Source organism: Aspergillus costaricaensis (genome assembly GCF_003184835.1).
Source record: "Aspergillus costaricaensis CBS 115574 unplaced genomic scaffold BO79scaffold_35, whole genome shotgun sequence".
NCBI classification, from domain to species: Eukaryota; Fungi; Ascomycota; class Eurotiomycetes; order Eurotiales; family Aspergillaceae; genus Aspergillus; species Aspergillus costaricensis.
This window is the reverse complement of record NW_020291835.1, coordinates 177361-197613: the sequence shown is the minus strand read 5'-3', so window position 1 is coordinate 197613 and position 20253 is coordinate 177361. Positions and strand designations below refer to the sequence as shown.

At 49.5% G+C, this 20253-nt stretch overlaps 7 protein-coding genes across 7 annotated transcripts in view; 2 read left to right on the top strand and 5 right to left on the bottom strand.

Annotated features, from left to right (window-relative positions):
• Positions 1-2794: 2794 nt before the first annotated feature.
• BO79DRAFT_201873 (putative cytochrome P450) lies at positions 2795-4715 on the bottom strand. Its single transcript, XM_025681614.1, has 2 exons — positions 4328-4715; positions 2795-4265 (listed from the first exon to the last, which is right to left on the bottom strand). The coding sequence occupies exons 1-2, from the start codon at positions 4434-4436 to the stop codon at positions 2971-2973; spliced, it is 1404 nt and encodes a 467-aa protein (XP_025535832.1). The 5' UTR covers positions 4437-4715; the 3' UTR covers positions 2795-2970.
• Positions 4716-5744: 1029 nt separating this feature from the next.
• On the bottom strand, positions 5745-7710 carry BO79DRAFT_180142 (uncharacterized protein). The gene is made up of 2 exons (XM_025680075.1): positions 6464-7710; positions 5745-6396 (listed from the first exon to the last, which is right to left on the bottom strand). The coding sequence occupies exons 1-2, from the start codon at positions 7431-7433 to the stop codon at positions 5969-5971; spliced, it is 1398 nt and encodes a 465-aa protein (XP_025535831.1). The 5' UTR covers positions 7434-7710; the 3' UTR covers positions 5745-5968.
• Positions 7711-9599: 1889 nt separating this feature from the next.
• Positions 9600-10013, bottom strand: BO79DRAFT_180141 (uncharacterized protein; the record flags this gene model as incomplete). Its single annotated transcript, XM_025680074.1, has 2 exons — positions 9922-10013; positions 9600-9839 (listed from the first exon to the last, which is right to left on the bottom strand). A coding segment is annotated over exon 2 (210 nt), but the record flags the coding sequence as incomplete, so codon positions are not given.
• Positions 10014-10965: 952 nt separating this feature from the next.
• Positions 10966-15403, bottom strand: BO79DRAFT_290156 (P-loop containing nucleoside triphosphate hydrolase protein; the record flags this gene model as incomplete). The annotated part of the gene is made up of 5 exons (XM_025688859.1): positions 10966-13910; positions 13967-14480; positions 14545-14774; positions 14833-15136; positions 15251-15403. The coding sequence occupies 5 exons, from the start codon at positions 15401-15403 to the stop codon at positions 11095-11097; spliced, it is 4017 nt and encodes a 1338-aa protein (XP_025535829.1). The 3' UTR covers positions 10966-11094.
• Positions 15404-16527: 1124 nt separating this feature from the next.
• BO79DRAFT_231919 (major facilitator superfamily transporter) lies at positions 16528-18395 on the bottom strand (the record flags this gene model as incomplete). The annotated part of the gene is made up of 5 exons (XM_025684190.1): positions 16528-16901; positions 17026-17390; positions 17457-17795; positions 17858-18188; positions 18248-18395. 5 exons carry the CDS (start codon positions 18393-18395, stop codon positions 16528-16530), a joined length of 1557 nt encoding a protein of 518 aa, XP_025535828.1.
• Positions 18396-19346: 951 nt separating this feature from the next.
• Positions 19347-19751, top strand: BO79DRAFT_274086 (uncharacterized protein; the record flags this gene model as incomplete). The annotated part of the gene is made up of 2 exons (XM_025687569.1): positions 19347-19528; positions 19586-19751. The coding sequence occupies 2 exons, from the start codon at positions 19347-19349 to the stop codon at positions 19740-19742; spliced, it is 339 nt and encodes a 112-aa protein (XP_025535827.1). The 3' UTR covers positions 19743-19751.
• A 389-nt stretch (positions 19752-20140) lies between these two features.
• Positions 20141-20253, top strand: part of BO79DRAFT_231918 (uncharacterized protein) — a gene marked incomplete at both ends in the record, with an annotated part of 2232 nt that continues 2119 nt past the window's right edge. Inside the window, one exon of the mRNA XM_025684189.1 lies at positions 20141-20190. Within this exon, the coding sequence (XP_025535826.1) occupies positions 20141-20190 (50 nt within the window). The remainder of the gene's footprint in view (positions 20191-20253) is intronic.

Sequence of the window (20253 nt, the reverse complement as noted above, 5' to 3'; positions counted from 1 at the left end):
CTGCTTGTAAGGACATTATCCAAGAGGCTCTTGACAACATCTACTAAGACCAATAGGTTTATGAAAAGTTCACATAGCTAAATGTACGCCCAATCTAACTGGCTCGCACTCTAGCACTTCCCGTTTAACATCTAAAATCACTTCTCCATTGCAGGTGACTGGTGACATACTGTATGGACTGTGCTTCTGGCCTCCTGCTGAAAAGACTCATCTCGCGTTCACCATACGGCAAAGGCGGCAGTTAAAGGGATGCGTTACGTTATGAGCGCATTACAATTAGGTCCAGCCTAATTTCCTGACCATCTCTAGGCAAGGCTTGCATATACCCGCCTGATCACATGCCAGTCCTCCGTGAATACCGGCGCTTACTTGTTGGACAGAAGATCTGGGTGACGATTCCATGAAAACGGGGCGCATGATTGGAGTCGCTACAAGAAGAGGGCCCTTACAAATCTTTTGTTGGCTAGGGCCTTCTTTTGGCCTCGGAAACTGACCGCAGCCTACAGTACATGTATTCGTCTGAGCCATCAATAATTGACTAAATCATTAACAGCTATTGGCTAACATCCTCGACGGAATGATGAATTCACAAAGCCAATCTGATTGGAAATGTGTCTGTCGTACTGCCTTGCAGGAATCATTCACATACGTCATTGCATCTCATTGACCATACAATGCTCCTCATATTTGGGATTGGTAACAGCACTCCAAACCAAATGAGACTGAGAGCCTTGAGCAATATATATCCCTCAAATAAGTAGTGTCGGAGCCTAATGATACCTGTGAATATGCTCTAGTAACCGAGGATATGCATGGGAGAGGATGAGCATACCAAGCTTGATTTATGGCCCAAAAGATATCTGCACACGGACCGCGATAGTCTATGCTAACATCATGTCGGCTTAGTAAGTAACAATATAATTAGTCAATTAACTATCTTACTCTAGTTATTGACTGACTAGTACTTTTCTCTCATTTTGATGGCGGTAATAGCTTGACCTGGCTATGTTACTCCATTTAGGGGATGCGGCATAGCAGAACTGCCAAGATACAAGCACCGGTGCTTCCGATTAAACGATCAGAGACCCAACGTCCCAGAGGACTCGATCAGATAAAAATGTGTTCTTTGAAAGAATATGACCTGACCCACTAGAGAGACTAACCATCATCATGGCTCCGTTCCGAGTTGTTGACAGTACCGTGGGAAGCTTTTGCCTTTTGGCACCCGGATGATGTGCTGCCCTACTATGGTGTCTCCCACCAGGGAGTGATGCAAACGATCTCGCTCATGACAAAAATTGAAATGAACCTCCTATAATCAGGTCAGTAAGTGAGCTGTCCCTAAAATATCGGTACCAACCGTGTTTCTTTCCATCATACCGACCCGAAGCGACCGGATGGGAGGCCGTGCACGATAAAACAAAGCTTGCGTGTCCCTGTGAGATTCCATGAATCCGCATAGCTGATGTGTCTTACGTATAGACATACAGAATTGACCAAACTTAACTATCATCCAACCTCGAAAACGCCAACATCCATCAGAACTCTAAATCGAAGGGTGCCATTTAGCAACAAAACGTTCGATCATTTCCAACCCAGCCAGATGAGCCTGTTTCTGCAAGCGATATGAAGCCCAGGCCATCATAACAACTCAATGAAATGCATAGCTCCTGCAATGGTCAGGGATGAGCTCTGTAAGCTTTGTTGCAATCTATGAGTAACAGACTGAGGTGACGTTGGAACTAATATATATGCGATCTAGAGCTTCTTCAACCCGCACAGCGTACGCCTCCCACTCAGTTACGACACAACAGCTCCTCAGCTCTCACGAACCTATAAGCTTCCGGGATTTTCAACTTCCTCTCCCTTCACCACCCTGCTGCAGTCATAGTCAGTGTGTCACCCGCATATCTGATATCAAGCGGAATAGTGATGCAATGATAACATAAGGACCTAGTCTGTTTATTCGACCGGCGCGCGCACACACAAACATCCGGAGCTTTGGAAAGCTGTTAAACGTTACCATGGAGCACTGCAGCAAACGGCTACTACTATACCCGTCGCCTTAAGGCTACAGTGGCGCGAACAGCTTTCTTCAAGATCTAGACTGCCACTGATCCCTGCGGTGTATCCGAGCCTCTTACGCGTAAAAGAGGACTAAGCGCAGCTATAGTGTTCCCAGTGACGCTTAGCGCGTCAATAGCTATTTTGTCTATCTTGAAAAGAGGGTCTAGATCTATGTGGTGATCCTGGAGATAATCTCATTTCATGCATGGTCTGGGATCCCTTACCTCGGCCCATCTTACCCTTCTCCCCATTGACAAGACTAAAGATGTTCATGTATAGATGCTCATCTTACCACTGCATCTCTACTTCCGAGTCTATGCAGTAGAGTAATAATACCCATGAGGTATTGACTGCACTGCCTTGGATACAGTGCATGTGTGTAGGGAGCCGTGACGCCCTGTTATGCAGGATGGGCATCTTGCTTTCCACAACTGCCGTATTACAATTTTTGTTCTTCGCTTTGTGCTTATTCCTTCAATATTTTGTAACCCCAATTAGATAGACTAGAGAGCGATAAAGAAGCGATAAACAAGCCAGGTGGAATTTGCATATGGACAGACCAGATTACTACTCCGTCACGTGAGCTTCAACAAAGTAAAGGGCGTACTGAAAGTAACTAAGTGCTTCGAAAGGGGATATACCTAGATGACAGTATTTCAGTAGTAACTGGGTAAAAATGATATAATTTAAGGTGCATATTATCTTGATATGTGTATATTACTAGTCACCAAGACACGCAGTCACATTCATTAACCTCCCAGTCTCACGAGTGGAAGCTATTCGAGCCAAGAACATCAACTTCATAGATTACACACAATCACGCATTCTGGATATCATAGACAGGCATATGGAGGAAGCAAAAGCATGCGGAATATTATATGTACCGAAGAAAAAGCAAAAAGCTCAGCCCGCTCTCGGGCGTGGACCAGTAATGGCGAAGAAGTCCAACGGTTTCACGGTGAACGCGCCATTGTAATTGTTACCCGCACCATCAGTGACATAGTTCTTGTCAGCGAGTTCGAACTCGACATCCTTGAGGATGCTGACGAGGGTGAAGTACGACCATTCCCAGGCGTATTTCTTTCCGATGCAAACACGCTTGCCGTTACCGAAGCCCTTCTTTACCGCGGAGGGTAGCTTTTCGTATGCTTCGCCCATCATGCGCTCTGGCTTGAATGCGTCGGGGTCTTCGAAGACAGCGGGGTCGCGGTTGACACCGTACAGGACTGCGATGAGAGCCTGTTTGCGCGGCACTTCGTACTCGCCGCCTGCGAGTAGGACTGGGCCGTCCTGGTCTTGAATAGCTTCGCGATTGAAGCCGGGGGCTGGGGCGGCAAGGCGCATGGTTTCTTGAGCGATGGCAAGGCAGTAAGGGAGACGGGAGAGGTGCTCGTGTTCGATCTTCGCACCGGGGCCGCCGACAACAGCGTCAATTTCCTCCCGGGCGCGTTTGATCACATGCGGGTTCTTCATGAGATAGTAAAGGCCGAAGGCGACGAGGTTAGGGGCTGTCGCGCTGCCGATGAATACGTTGATGATTTCGTCGACGATTTGTTCGTCGTTTAGTCCTTCGCCGGTCTCGGGGTCCTTGCCTTCCATAAGAGCATACAGCATGTCCTTCTTGGCGGATGGGTGAGTGCGTCGGTATTCGACGCAACTGGCGGAGTAGTCGCGCAGAGTCTTGTTGTAAGCATTGAATTTGCGCTGGTAGAAAAGCCAGTTGACGAGTTTGAGTCGGGATGCTCGACGAACGGCCTCTGTAGTGGCGTTCTCCATGGCTTTGATGAGAGACGGCTCTGGGCCTTCCAAGCAGTGTAGGCGCTGGTCGAAGAAGCAGAGCATGTTGGCCGCGTGGTTGAGGCGATCCAGGTCGTTGGTGACGCTGACGCGCTGGCGGGGGCCGGCGGTCCATTTCTTGATCAGATCTGTTGATACCTCCCGCATATCCGCGAAGACCTGGTCAACGGCCCCCGGTGTGAGCAGGGGCGCCATAATGCGATGAGCGACTCCCCACTGGCTCATTTCTTTTTCATTTATCTTTGCAGTGAACAAGCTAGAGTGTACTGCTTCGCGAATTTCAATGATGGGACCGGCCACACATTTCTGAAAGCGGGTCTCATCGCAGATTTCTTCGAGAAGGGCGGCTCCCGTGATCAAGACGATGTCTACGCCTAGGATGGTGACTTTGCAGATGGGACCTGCGAAGCGAATCGGAACCACATCAGCGATAAAACTGAGTGAGAAACACGAGAAGACTTACGGTACTTGGCCGCGAGCTTGTTGAATGAGTTCCAAGGGTTCGCAGCATTCACATCCTTCACGTTGCCGAGGAGGAACACCCCGGGGGGCTTGGGAATTGGTGACGGCATGGTTAAGAGATTTGGGGAGACAAAGGGATTAGAAGCAGAAGAGCAGTCAGAGCCCAGGACAGCAGTCCTAGCTTATATAGTCTAAACCCACCATTCTCAACGCGAACGTGCGCCCCTGCAGCCTGTCTTCTCTCGCCCGTGCGACCTCCATCCAGGCGGCCGCTATTATGGATAGTCTGCACGAATGTGTGTGGCTGCAAATCTCATCTGAGCTGAATCTCGCCGAAGATCCCTCCGATAGTTGGCTGTCCGCTCCCTTGGGAGCTCCACCGCCGCAATCTCAGTGGTCCAGGCGTTCCATACGAGGAGCCGATCGCCGCACAGATCATGGTTCGTGGGGAACAGAGTGAGCTTCCTTGCTTGACGCGACGGCAGGAATGCCACTCACGGTGGACCAATTGTCAGCGGGACACTCGGAAAGTGAAAAAAGTTAAAACTTGAAAAGGGGCTGGCGGTGTACTGTCTAAGGGCATCGTTCTTCTAGGAGAGCCAATGGAAGTCAGTGATTGATTATGAAAGGAGAAGTCAGTCGAGAAGCAGAAGGACAAAAAGTGTTCTTGGAACAACACTAAGATCGATCAATGAATGGATTTGTTTACTCGATTGTCTGGTGCCGTCCCGGTACCCGAGGAGCTGATCCGATCTCCACTCTTCGGTCTTCCTCCATTGAATGCCAGTGCCAGAGATTGTGAGTGACATCCCTTTGGTTTGGTGGCGTCGAGTGCCAGCGCTGACAGGAGCAAGAATTGACGTGAGGTTACACATGCTGGTTGTTGGTCAGGCATACCCAGCTGGCTGGATGGCAAAGCCGATCAATGAGGATGTGAACCCTCGCAGGCAATCACTCCCTTCCACTGACTCGATGGCATGCTTTAGTCTCTTGGGGTTCTGCAGAATCGCGGCCTAAGTGGGCGCGAAAACTAGCCGAGATCGTCAGAGATAAGCCAATCCGGCAGAAGGAAGAGCTGAACTGGGTGATGGTGGTGCTGGTGGTTGGGAAGTGAGACAAGCCAAAGTTTTGAGAGGTGTCACTCTTCCCCGCCCGGGAAGACTCACTCGCGCGCAGCTCAACTCGGCTGTTTTTTCCTCACCATATCATTATCTCCATACCTGCAGAGTTTCTTTGAGATGACCTGGCAATACCATGCTGATACCCAAAAATATTGTGGATGCACCATGATGGCGACCTGTCGGATAGAAAAGCCGAAAGAGCTCACCGATTACTTGCACTACATGGGAATACGGGGTCGGGGTCCTGATCGGCGCCATGACAGCACAACTAATGGATCAACATGCATTCGATAATTTAGCTCGCCTATGAAACCTGCATCTGACTGTCATCGCCAGCACTATTCATACATCTGGTCTATCAATCAAAAATGGCACCCGCCCAGTGGTATCTCAAACGAAAGTATCGCCATACAGGGGACTGTGAATGTTGAATAAAGAACCTCTTCTGTTTAACTCCTTCAAACACCATGCTCCAAGGAAATAGTCTATACCCATAATGTCATGCGTGGTTGATTGTGGTATCAATAAGACAATCTCAGCGCGTCGAACTCAAACATCAGCTGGCTGTCCATCAGGAGAAACGACTCGTATCGGAGGCCACGTTCGCGCTGGTACGCTTCGGACCACACGGGGACGCTGCTGTTCCAAACGCTGCCATACCCCTCGAAAAGTCTGCGCCAGTAACAGGCCTCGGCTGCTTTGGTCAGATACCGCTCGCGGAAGGTTCGCACGCTGTTGTTGGCAATCCGCTCCGCAAGACTGGGGTCGGCCAACAGAGGTTCGAGCTTGTCTGATAAGTCGCTGAAATCCCGCTCAACTTCGACATAGTTCTGCTGCGGCCCGTCTGGTACGAGAAGGTAGTGGTGGTGCTGGATATACTGCAGCTTATGCGCCACAATGACCGAGTTGCATGCTTGCCGGTACTTCAGTGACGCAGAATACGAGCGACCTGCATCACACATCCCAGTCAGTACAGATGCGGTCGGGCATCGCTAGCATTAAGGGGAAAAGCTTACCTTCGACATGAGCGATGAACATATACTGACAATGATCCTCCATGGGTATTATGTTCGTCCTCTGATCCCAGTCGACCTGCTTCACATCCCCCCATGGCTGATCTCGCGCAGCTTCCATCAAGGCGCGGCGCAGTTTGGGGGCGAAGCTAGGCTTTCCCCGCCAGACTAGCTGCGGTTTCTTCTCTGACCAAGGGATATCCGCGCGTTTGATACGGTTGACAACTTGGTCGTACGGCCCGATCGAATTCTGAATATTTTCCCAGGCCCAGAACCCGAAGTCAGGCATTAGCCAGACGGCCTCCTCCGTGGCGGATCGTGCCAAAGTCCAGACAGGATGGTCGGAGTTAGTCACGTCTTCTACTTTGTCCTCCACGGAGAACACAAACTCAATATCTCTTTGCGAGGTACGGTTGGCATCGGCGACTAACGCCCGGTGAATAGAACTCAGTACGGCGACGATTTTACGTCGATGGTCTTCACCTTTGGACCGCGCCGCCACCACATAAAGCTCACCGGCGTGGATAAACGCCCGCGCCATACCATATGCTAGAGGGATCTCGTCCAAGTCCTCCATAGCCAGCGCACCCTGAGACTTCCAAAAGCCCGTGGCGCGAACAACATCTTCGAAAAGACCCGGGAATGCATTCGTACACTGGGCACGATCGAGGCCTTCATTGCTGCCGTCTCGAGCAGGTTGAAATTCCCACGCCGGAGCTGGGGACAGTTGTTGCACCAGGTCCGGATGCGAACATGTCAGACAGCTGGCGCACTGGAAGGTGGTGGAGGTTTGACAGGCGCAGTGTCCGGCGGGGATCAACTGGGTCAACAGTGGGTGAACATAGTCGCGATCGGTATTGACGCAATACCAGATGATGATGATGCACAAAAAACTCAGAAAGCCTGTGATGTAGAAGAGGCAGAGATGATAGCTTTGTCGGAGGCGCCAGCGAGAGCAACCGGAGAGCGCCATCGCGAAAGGGCAGACGAGGAGAGATGAATCTGGGAGGAAATGGATCGCATTGTAAGGGCAGTCGCACCCAGGTCAAGGGGAAGAGGTGGAGAAAGCGCCGAAGGGGACGGGCGCACTTTGATGGCGTCCATTGTGTGCGTAATATAGCTGAGCTGCAGTCGTCAGGGGAGTGTCGACCCTGAATGGGGCCGTGCATGGGGGAGAAAGGCAAGAGAGTCGAGGGCAACATCAACGCATGACGCGGCGATCGCGAAGATTCCCTGGTTGTTAGTGGCTGAAACACTTGTCGCTGGCCGATCTTTCCCCGGTCGGTTGGCGGTACTCACATCCTGATCGCTCTTATTGGCTTAGGAACTCCCTACCCGTCGCCATCCCTTGGTGGTTTGATGGCCAGCTTCTATAAATTGCGATGTGATCAGTGCTAAGCCTTTCCCTCTCATTCATTCCCACACGTTTTATTTCCTTGGTACTCGGTATTAAAATTGTTTTACTCTCTTGAAGCGAGAGAACTCAACCCCGGGGGGGGCCTGGCACCCAATCCGGACTGGGCAAGTCACTTAGTAACGAGTCCCGCCTGAGGCGGTGCAGCTCTGCTTCCCGACAGCGTTTCCCTTCCCACGATGATCCCGATGATCACAAGCGGGCTGAACAACTTACCGGGAGGCTGCAAACGCCCGACCTGCCTCTCCTGACGTTACTTTGGCGACGCGAAAACTGGCCTCTGTCGTACATATTAGTGCAGGAGCCACGATGAACTATCTTATTAGCTTCGGCGCAAGTCATGAGCTGATGACTGCATGAGACCTTTTGTGTGGGGTTACTCAATCAGAGCCGCCATGAGCATGTGTCGCAACCGTTAACTGTAGGCTGTCAGGTTTCTAACTACCATGTGCAACCCTACCCCGTACTCCATATACTCTAACTGATATAGGGGATACAGATAGATAATCTCTGAGACCCCAGCGCTAAGGTACTGTGATCTGTGGGCTTTTCAGGGGATTATTTTAAGGAGACGGGCAGCCTCACAGTATCCTCTTCGAAAATCATGCCCATCCCAGTTTAAGCTCTACGATGATCGGGGGCTGTTGACAAAGTAGGTTCAGGCAATTGGATACGTTAGAAAATCCCCCCCTTTGCGTGTGCCCGCAGCCTTGAGTTTCTACTATTCGACCGATATGCACCTAACTTCGACGGACTTGAGCTACGAATGCAAAAAGCGACGGAGACAGCTCAATGGATTGCTCGCTTGCTCACTTCTCGTGCCCGCCAAGTCACAAGCTGACGTAACAACAATATCGATCCCAGCCTTTTGCAGCTCAACGCAACTCAGCTGGCCTTCTCGATTGATCTATTTTTCTCATCCACGGAAAGGGCCGTGGAGAAAGCACGTCGTGTTGCCCCAATCAACGGCTCCACTCTATCCCGCCTTGGTGGGGTCGCTACAAGACACCGTCCCCAGTCCGCGGCTTGCATCGCGGGATGGCCTCCCAAGTCCCAAGTCCATCGTCTAGCGTCTATTAGACTATCCAAGATTCGTCGCAGTTCGTCCGAGCCGATCTTTCGACTACGTTACTAAGTATGTTGCCTAGGCGGGCAGTGTTTGTGCCCTACCACTATCTATTCATTTAGAGCCTCATGAGCAAGGCTGGGGCATGCTTTTCCGAGGTTAACCGTCGCATAACAATGTCATAGGATCAAGGCTATGGCAGAGCATTGCATCATATGCGGAATTTGCCCAGTGTTGACTCGGTGTGAAGGTTACTCACTCAGAACCTTTCATCTATTATTAAAGATAGGCTAACTGTGCAGCACAAGGGATTTTCTGCTGACGATGCCGCGGCTACAAAGCAACAGGGCTGTAAGAGCTGTCCACAGGCGATAGTTCTCCCACATGTGATTTACTAACCGCTACACTAGTTCCCTGTAATCCACTAATTTTCATGTCGAGTAGTTAGACCATCTCCTGGGACTCAGGTTGTGGTCAAGTAGATCGATCCACATCACCCTATCTGCTACATTTGCTTTGCATACGACCAACCATGGCAGATACTATACCGTTCTCAGTGAGAACAGCACCAACACTATATGGCCAAGTACAGCACACGGCAATCAAAATAATAATATCAAAAAAGATAGAAAGACTAAATATCAGAAACCAGAGCATACCCCTCCATAATCACATCCGGCGAAGAAGAATGGAGCCATGAAGGAAACAAATCCACAAAAGCTTCAACATCCATCGTAGGTGCCGCGAAACATATTTTGAGTCCTTCGCGCGAGGTTTCGGTGACTTCTGGATGAATGGCTTTGAGGGACTCATGAAGGTAGGTAATGTCTTCAGCGGAGGGGGGTCGTTTGAGTGTAAGAGTCACTTTCATGGTTGCGGGGGGCTGGTATAATGGTATACTAGTGTATCATTAGTGAATGGATGGCGGAGGCTGCTACTACCAAAGAAGTCGTACTAACTAAGTAGGCAAGAATTACTAACTTTGGCCCATTCAATACTAGACTCCTGGAGGGTGCCGAAACTAACTATTTACACCCAGCAGTACCTTATTGGCGCTATGAGTTGTTGTGTGGTACGTGAAATGATACTTCAGTAGAGCTTCGACTGTGTCTGCCTGGCATTTCATTCCATTTGATGAGCGTGTTTATCAGTACATGTCTTGCTTGCCTTGCTCACTACGTAGAATTCCCTAGTATCTGGGGTTGACTCATGCATGACTCAAAGATAAGGACATCTATGATATGCTACTACATTAACTATAGTACTGCTAGACACCTAAAACCAGAAAACTAAATAAGATAGTGTGCAAGCAAGCAAGGAATATCTCCGCCACAGTTTAGGCAACAATAGCCGCATAGGCGAATTATGGTACTGCCTACATGTGAACATATTAGCAGATTACACTATTTCCACCAGGATCTGTTAGTTTAATTTATTTAGCTGGCCTTCATTGCATCCACGTTTCACGGCGGATTTAGGGTCATATGTACAACTAATGACGTGTATATTGTTCAATTTCTTTTTTTTCTATGGAGCAACTGTGACTCAAACTTTCTTGAATATCTGTTGACAGTACTGACAAAAGAATATCCAGCATATATCTAATGCCCTCCTTGTGATCTCATCTCCGGAGGGAGCTTAGATACAATCTCGAGTTACTATTTTGATAGTGTAGTTCTATGCCTGCCATGTTACATCTATCTCCGCTAGGGGAACCTGAGTGAGCGAGTGACATAGCATGATAAGTTTTCTATGCATCTCGATGGAGTTTAACATTGGCCCCTGTATCACTCAATCTAATGTTTATGACCGAACTGGTGCGCCAATCCAGTAAGACACGTCAGGCATGTTGCGAAGCTGGATCCTAGAACGCTAGTAAGGAATATGATTAACTAATCGGCTTATGCATTGCCGATTAATACTCCCACCTTATCATATACATGAGCCTAGGCTTATCGTTAGCAGATAAGGCCTGGAGTATGCGTAAGTAGGAGTAGGTTGTTGGAGCTGCACGTCTTGGGCAATCTGGCTTCGTTTGTCTCTCTTATGAATTGTCGCTACAGTAGATGGTACTGTTGAACACATATCTGTGTAGTCCAATATTGCTCAAGGAAACTCCTGTCCGTTATATCAACTTCAAATCCCGCGAAACGCTCACTGCTCATCCCACAATTGCTTGAACAAACTCCGCTCAACTAGCAACTCCCCGGGCCTCCCAGTCTCGACAACACAGCCATTTTGCATAATCACGACTTGATCAAAGTCCCGGATGCATCTCAATCGATGTGTCACTGCAATTACGGTCGCATGTGCGAAATAGTCTTGGATAATCCGGAACATCAACCTCTCGGTAGCGACATCAACATTTCCACTGATTTCGTCAAGGACAAGGATCTTGGTTTCTCTCTGCCGAAGTAATGCTCTCGCTAGACTTAAAAGCTGGAATTGGCCGCGTGAGAGAGTCGAAGTACTTATTTCAAGGTCTAGAGAATAAGGCTGCCCTGTACTTGGATCCATCCCTAGACCTACAGTATCCAGAGCTGAGAGTATTGCATCGTCAGAGAACTGCTCTCCGCTTGGATCGAGGTTGAATCGTAGTGTTCCTGGGAGGATGAGTGGGTCTTGGGGTATAACGGTAAATCGGGCCCGCAGCACGTCGCAGGGAACATCGCGCAGGTCCATCTCGTCAATAAACACAGAGCCCGCGATAGGTTCAAGAAGTTTGAACAGAAGAGAAATGAGCGAGCTTTTACCACTTCCGCTTCTACCGCATACTGCTATCTTTTCTCCGGCGTGAATCGAGAGAGTAATATCGCGCAGAATGCATTGACGAGGACTCTGGTGGGCGTCGTACGTTGCGTAGATATGATCAAGCCTGATCGACCCGCGAGATGGCCAGTCTTCCGCAGGCTGTTGTGTAAGCTCACTATTTTGGGCATCTTCCCTCGGGACAGTCTCTTCATAACTCTTGACGCGGGCGATCGCGCCAAGAGTCGTCTCCAGTTGTGTCCACGAAGTAATGAGATACGATAAGCTGCTACTAAACCCCACGATATTCAGCAAAGAAACTGCGATCGCACCGGTATGCACCGATGAACCTAACGTAACCGCCACGGTGACAACAATTATCGCCAAACCAGCTGCCATAAGATCGAGGACGAGGTTCAGCCAACGCTGGATACAGAACATTGTATAATACGATTGGATGGCTGTATCAACCAATTGTCGACACTGCGCCGCCCATGCGGCTTGCCAGCCAAATGCACGGATAGTGTCCGTGCCCGAGGCCGTCTCAAGGAAGTGTGTGTAGAGCGGGCTCTGTGCTTCGAGTTCCATGAGCCGTAGCTGACGTGAAGTCCGCAGGTAAAAGTTCTGCAGAGCGTAGAAAACAGTAATCACGAATGGCACCGTGATAGCGATGTATTTGTTTCCTGCGGCGATGAGCATAACTTCGGCGATTAGTGTCCCAGCGCCGAAGATCGTCATGAGAAGTGCGCCCGATAGTTGATTATCGATTTGGGAAAGGTCTTGGCTGAATCTGTTCAGGATAGTACCACTATCGTGCGCGGTGAAGAATGAATAGGGAGCGTTCATGGTAGCCGTTAGGAGCTGTGTGTGTAAGCGGCGGGAGCTTTTCGCGACGAGGAAGATGATGAGGAATGTGATGCTGAGGATGGTGCCAATTAGCTGGATGAAAGCACAAATCCCGTACACCCCAAGGTAAACACCGAGGGAGTAGTTGAAGTCATGGTCGGACCAGTATTGGAGCCATAGTGTAGGGAATTTCGATCCGAATACCTGCACGACTATGAGGCCTAGGAAGCAAGCGGAGGATTTCCAGCCCATTGATTCTACGTAGTATTTGTAGACAGAAAAGTCACCGAGTCGGCGTGGTAGGTCCTGGCGGGACTCTATCAGTTTTTTCTCCGTCCCTGTGGTTACAGGAGCTCGTTCTTCGGTGGGTCTGACTTCGCTCTCACTCGATATGGAAATAATCTTGTCTTGAAGCACTTCCGATGGGGGTCCTGATGTGGTTGTGCCATCTTGAAGGTTTATGATCTTATCAGGTGATGTGATGCGCTTGGGATCACTGCAAGCAAGAATCACCGCGGCATTGTGGGCTTTGCATAATCCTTTAGGACCAAAAGCGCGATCAAAAACCTTCTTGGCTGTGATAACGTCTAATGCACTGAGTACATCGTCGAGGATTAGGAGCTTTCTGCGCGAGTATATGGCCCTCGCTATTGCCAAGCGCTGCTTCTGCCCACCGCTTAGTGAAGTACCACCGGAGCCAACAAAAGTCCTGTCTCCTTCGGAAAAAGCAGAGATGTCTTCGTCGAGAGCACATGCATGGAGAACAGTGGTATACCATTCCTCGTCAAAGTAGGAGGGACCAGTCACGCATTCCCTAACAGAAACACTTGGCAACCACGGCTCTTGTGCACAGTAAGCTATTGCCACTGACTTTGAGTAAGAACCCGCGACGCAGGGTACTGCTCCTATGAGACTTTTGAGTAGCGAAGACTTTCCAGAGCCGGTAGCCCCTGTGACAATTGCCAGCGTAGAGGAGTGTATCTCGACGTTCACGTTCGTCAAAATCGGTGTGGTTGAGTCCGCATATTTGAAGGCGGCATTGTGTACTGATAGACACTTGCCATTCACGGGGAGGGCTTCTAGCTCAAGCACGCTCGGTGAGAGGCCTTTGATTGGTACCTGATTCTCGTCACTGTGGTGAGAGACCTGACCGGCCGCAACTTCGGGCAAATTAAAATAGTCCTGAATTCGCTTGAAGCAACCTAGAGCAACTCCCATCTGGGTTATTCCGTGAACAAAGACTTGTATAGGCTGAGTGACTAAAGCAATCAGGGCGAGTACGGTAAAGGAGTTTGCTGAAGTGACCACACCACTTCCGGAGACAATTGTGAAAATCGTAAACGTTAAAATAGGCCCGGCAATCTGTGGTATATTTGCTATAAATGCCTATCAGTATGAAGTCATCGCTGGAATGGATAAGAAAGATTTGTACCAACAACATTTCTCCACATTATAAGCATGCGGGCCCCCCGAGCGCGTTCAAGCTCGGCGTTGCGAAGGTCACATATTCGCCGTGCTACAAAAGAAGAACAACCGAGCAATTTGATGCTCCTAATCGAATTGAAGACAGAGGCAGTGATTGCGATACGCTCCTGGACAGCCTGGTTCCATATTCTCTGGCGTGGAGGTGACCGGGCAGCTACAACATAGCTGAGGGACACGGCTGCCAAGGCACATCCGACCGATGCTAAGCATGCCCAACTTACTTGTCGTGCAAGGAAGAATATGGCAAGGCCGACCTCGATAGGCGAAGCGAACAGGGCGTCTAATCGCATCAAGCTGTTGCAGATGGTTTCTGTGTCGGTGCTCATCAACGTTAGCGCAGCTGAATTATTCACCGTAACAGTGTCCAGTCGTTGTATCTTCTCGTAAAGGGCAGTAACCAAAAGGCTTCGAACAATAGTGATGGCACGGTTTAGCCCATGCATATATAGCGACGTCGTGGCCTGTACATCTCTTTCATCAGCTTGCTTCACGGCTCTGATCGGTAGATGAGGGTTGGAAGCGTACTGCCGTTCCCAGATAGATCAAGACTGTAGCTCCAACAAGCGCCCCTCCAACAGCATGGTCTTTAGTGGAAGCAGAGAGATACCGAATGACACAATTAAGAAATAACGGCTGCGCTATCTTGAGACCGATGAGACCAATTCGGGGGATTGCTGTCCACATCAAAGTTCGTCGAACGCAAGACAATGTTGTCAGCAGTAGCTTATGTTGGCCTCCATGGCGATCCTTCAGAGCTACATAGTCATTAAATACCTCGGTTCAATTCATCTCAAGAAAGAAGAAGTAACATACTCGACAGCCATTCCGACTCGAACTTGGCCTGCACTGCTTCAGCCGAGAGGTTGGAATCAAGAGGGAAAAGATGGCTGCCATTCAACAGCCCGCGGGCCCCGCGGGCCAGCAAGGGATTCAGCCACCAGAACATGACACGATTCACCATGCCCCCTAACTTTTCTGGAGAATAATCAACGAATTGAGGCTTCAGATATTTATGTTTCTCTTGTGACTCTGCTATGAGCAACAAGAAACGAACACCCAGGCCTGCAGTACATGTCCCCGCAATAGTAGGGGGGAATCGTAGCCATAATGTCCGGGCCTGTACACCATCAAGCAATGTGCTGAGTAGAAGATAAAGACAAAGCAGATTGGAAGGCGAAACTGATCGTACGTGCTCCTTCCATGACAGGATCGGTATGCCGAGGGAACATACCAATGATAGGGAAGCCGATGCAATGGTGAATTTATTGCGATACTGAGGAGACATTGCCCAGAGCATCAATAAAATAAGTTGGCTGCAGATCAAAACGAGGCTCAGAATGATCTTCACACCGATAGATACCTTGGCATGCTGGTTTGATTCCATTGTGATCTTCCTGGATTGCCCAAGGAGCTGCAGTATCCTCCAGGCTACGGCTGGGAGAAAACATGCCGATAGGACGATACCAAATATCACCTGCTCAAAGAGTAGGGTAAAGTCCAAGTAGGAGCAGCCATGAATTGGCGGCCCAAATGCCCTATCAGCTGCAGAGCTGCATGAGCTTGCCATGTTAGTAGATGAACGATAGCCAATGTGTACCGTTACCTATTATTCGTGAAAGTCAGAATATGCACGCCGACAAAGTTCAACGACTTTAGTGTGGGATTTTAAAGATGGGTTCCCAAGCAATCTGATCAAAAGAAGAGAGGGGTTTTCCCTAGGCAACAGCAGAAGTGTGTCTGTATCTGACGCTAAGGTAACTAGTCGGCGTTAGTTTTATATTAAACCTTGCAGCTCCTTATCTGGGCTTGACTGCACCAGTCAGATACGTAGTCCGTCTAGTCGGAAGAACCCCTGTCTGGGATTACGACTGATGGCTGGTTGGGAGGATAATCATCTGGATTCATACCATCTGGATTCATACCATCTGGATTCATACCATCTGGATTCATACCATCTGGATTCATACCCAGAGATAAATGAAAGAAAAAGAATAAGAAATGTAAATGTGCATAGAGATTAGACGCTACCATAATGGAATTCTCTGGGTCCTAAAACTGTAACATTCACTAGCATGAGTAGAGTGCAATTGCAAGAGACATATATCTTCAGATTATACTCGTGATAGATAGTATATGTATCTTCTAATAGCATTGTAGACTATTTGAGGGTAGGTAAAATCACCATCGTATTATAATACTTTATTATAATTGTAAATTCATGAATGCGTTTATAACTAGTGGAGACATAGCCAATAGTCTATCTTTCCAGTCTTCTCTGTGATTGTTGTGATATATCTGCCTACATCTCAACATCGAGTCAATTTCCAATGGTTCATTTCCTTTTAATGAGCCCGGAGGCGGGGCGAAGTATTTTTGCTACGACGTGGCTCTAGGAATGCAATGGAAGCCTCCCAACAACCATTCCTCCTTTACATTAACCTTGTTACATCCACCCCTCTAGCATCCACAGCGGGACACGCTCCCACGTCGCCATTCAACCTTGACCCTTCACGCAGCCCCCTCGCCCCTAGCTGCCTCAGTCCTTGCATACGCCTCCTCTAAATCCGCAAGCCGCTGCCTGATCGACTGCGGTTTTCGCTGATACGTGCAAAGCGTCGCAACGAGGCACGCCGCCGCGATACCCGCACAGATGCGCATGTCGGTATTGAACGTGCTAACATAGACCTGGCGAACGAGAAGCTGCTGCTGCACTGGGAGCCGGTAGATTGCGACGGGGGTCCGGTAGAATGCATCCAGTTGCTCGGGTGTGAGAACGCCGGTGAGCGTGTGCTGGACATCTGTGTTGAAGACGATGAAGCCCGAGGCGATGCCGATGCTTCCGCCGAAAATGCGCAGTTGGGCGACGATGCCTTGGGCGACAGCTATAAAGGGGTTAAGATCAATTTTTTTTTTCTTCTTGATATTTCGACGAGTTTCAAGGGATATCTGTTTGACTACCGCAGCCGGATATACGTATTGGAGGATAAGTATAAGGAACGCACGTACCATGATCCTGAAATTCAACCTGCATAGTCGTAAGAAACGTGATTGTAGAGAGACTCAACCCGATTCCAAACCCCAGAATTGCTTCGAGTCCCCACTGCCTCGGTGCAGGGTCTACCGAGTCCGTCAGAGTCGAGAGCGAGGCACACCCAATCACCATGAAAATGCTCGCCAGGTTCAGCGTCCAGAAGGCATTGTTTCGCTTCGCAGACGCGGCCCCGCCGATCGCAGAGCCGACGGCTGTGCCTGCCATTAACGGGAGGAGCAAAATCCCAGATGCGACCGCGTCCTTCACATTGACAATTTGTGCGCGCAGGGGGATGTTGACGATGGCCAGAAGCATGACAAATCCAGTCAGGATGGTGCTCCTGTTGCCGGCCCGTCAGTGGGGTGTTATTTAATATTCTCGGGGGATCGCCTCCAAAAAGACTCACACAAAGCCGGCGACCATGACACGGCTTGACAGTAGCCGGAACGGCAATTGAGGCCGAATCTGCTTGAATCTCGGTTTGGATAAGATAACCCATTGCCAGTAGACGAGCGCTCCCCATGACAGTACGGAGATGATGAGGACGATAATCACCGGCGCGCTGTTCCACGCATAGGCTCTGATGGCTGCTTCATTCAAGATAAAGACGAACAGGACAGATCCGACAAGTATGAGAAGTGTACCGAGATAGTCAAGGTGTCGGAAACGAACATTCTTCGCGAAATGGAAATCGTTGGGCCACACGAGTAACAGGGTTACCAGAGGAACAAACGCACATGGGCCGCTAGACAAGGTGATCAGACAGATTTCTTCATCTGCATCTCTTGAGCTGTTGCAAGGACGTACTTTATCCAGAATCCCCAGCGCCAGGTGCGATAACTCGTGAGGGCGCCCCCGATCAACGGTCCGCTAATCCCAGCAAGAGCGACAACCACCCCGATGATGCCAGATATTGCGGGGAGTAAAGGAGGGGGGCTGATCTCGGGATAAATAATCATGGCCATCGCGTACAGCCCCGATCCGCCGATTCCCTGCATCGCACGGAAGCCGATGAGCTGGCTCATATTCTTCGACGCGGCACATCCCATCGACGCGCCGAGGAAGATCAGGAAGCACATGCACAGGAGGAATTTCCGGCCAATGACATCAGATAATCTTGCCATGAATACAGCGCATCCTGAATTTGTATTACTTGAAGATTCCTCGAGAAGAGCAAAGCAAGAAGTGGAGATTCACCAACATAGGACAGGGTGTACGCCAGAACGATCCACGAGCAAATTTTGAATCCATCGAATTCGTCAGAAATGGTGTATAGCATGGTCGAAATAATGGTGGTATCCATCAAAGACAAGAACAGTCCGATGGCGATGCTGCGGGAACTCATGGTCAGTGCTCCGTCACTCATGGCGGGGACGATGCCTCTCTTGGGTCTCACCAAAGAAGAATAATCACCAGCCTCCATGTCGCAATTGTCGGGCGTGGTACCTCAAAGGAAGGAGAAACATCTGCGCTGGTAGCCGTGGCTACCTCAGAACCCATGATTATTACCCAAGCAGTGGTAGAACGATGTGGAAGGGAATCAACACGGACAGATGCAGGCGCATCTGAACAGTGGACGATATATTATGGCTGGCGCAAAGGTGGTGCCTAGACAAGGCCTCAGCCCTACTTAAGTGCTTCAATTGCTAGTAAGCTCAATATCTGGGACAGCCTCCTCACTAACACGCAACGGTGATTGGTGCTGTCGTGAGGGGAAAATCCCAACCCACGAGTTCCTTCGGCCAGGTGTCGGCTGCGGCGATGGACCCTTGCTAGTGTGGACTGCCCGGCGTGATTGTGTCAGGTGTCAGGCTATCCTCATACAATCTAATTTGGCATTTGTCCTATCCGGGGACGGCGCTACTTGCGTGCCCAAAATCGCTAGATCCGCCGAGGTACGTGTCGGGCGTCCACCATGCAGCTTCAGCCTCATGCGGCCGAAGAAGCCTATACAGACCGACGGCGAGGTACACATGTACTATGACTTATATGTTCCAGGTTGCTTCAGAACACCATAGGGCAGTACTTATCAAGGAGAGGCAAGACCTGGCCTAAAACCAAAAAACAAACAATTCAACGATAAAAACCGAGCATATCAGTTCTGGCACTATGCCTGTAACCCCACTTATTTTCCTGCTTCTGGGTGCTAGCACGTGGGCTACAACCCTGCAGAAACGCGATGCAGCCACGGTTCCGATCGACGTGTACGGTATAAAAACCGACATCGCCGCCCTCAGCGTCACGTTCGATGGGTTCTACAGGACGATTGCAAATTAGTCAGGATGAGGAGATCGATATGGAGGATGATCTGAACCAAGCCATGAACGATGCCATCGCCTCTAGCACGTTTGCGACTGCGACGAGCACAAGAGTCACAAACTCTGTGACGGACCTCAAGCCGGATGTTCTTGCCATACTTGACAAACTGGTCGATAACGGTGTTTTCACTTGCTTCTCGAACATTGCTTGCTATTGTGGGTTAGATGTCTGACAGATGACATAGAAGCCTGGCTTCACCTCTGCCTGAGTTGTCAGTATGGTGGAGGCGAATCCCCAATTCCTTCAATATTTTGCTACTGTATTCTCGGCAGAGATTCAAGCCAAGGTCACGACTGCGGACAAGGCTACTATTGCCTCAGTGATTGTGGAGGCTGATGCAAAGTATTCCAGTACGACTGCGGCCTTTTACTGAAAGAAGGAGCATTATCTGCGATGATTTAAATCTAGCAGAGGTAGACAGTCACACTCCAGTTTTAAAATGTGTTTACGCAAGCTTCAGTAGAGCATGCCATGTAGCCAGAGCCATGAGTACAAAGTTTAAGTGCGGTACCAGGTCTACCAACATACTTTATTGATCAATTCCAGGTAGCTGCTTTTACTCACGAACAATTAATTCTGCCTTGAACCCTTTCTACCTTCCATAAGCTTCATCTCTTCGTTACCGTTAGTGCGTACATCATCTTGGTGACCAGACTGGGGCTCGATCCCTTTTCTTTCTTTCTTTTTTTTTTTTTTATCCGCATGCGCATGCCATTCTTAATAGAGATACAGTCGCACTATGGCTCTTCAACCGAGAACACATATCCCCGAATGTCCTTTCTACTGTCCTTCCTGTCCCTGCTGCTGCTCCTGTTGTTCTTGTAGTTCCGAATGCTCCTGCGCTTGTTGTTGGGCCTGCTGCTGCTGGTGTTGATGCTGCTGGT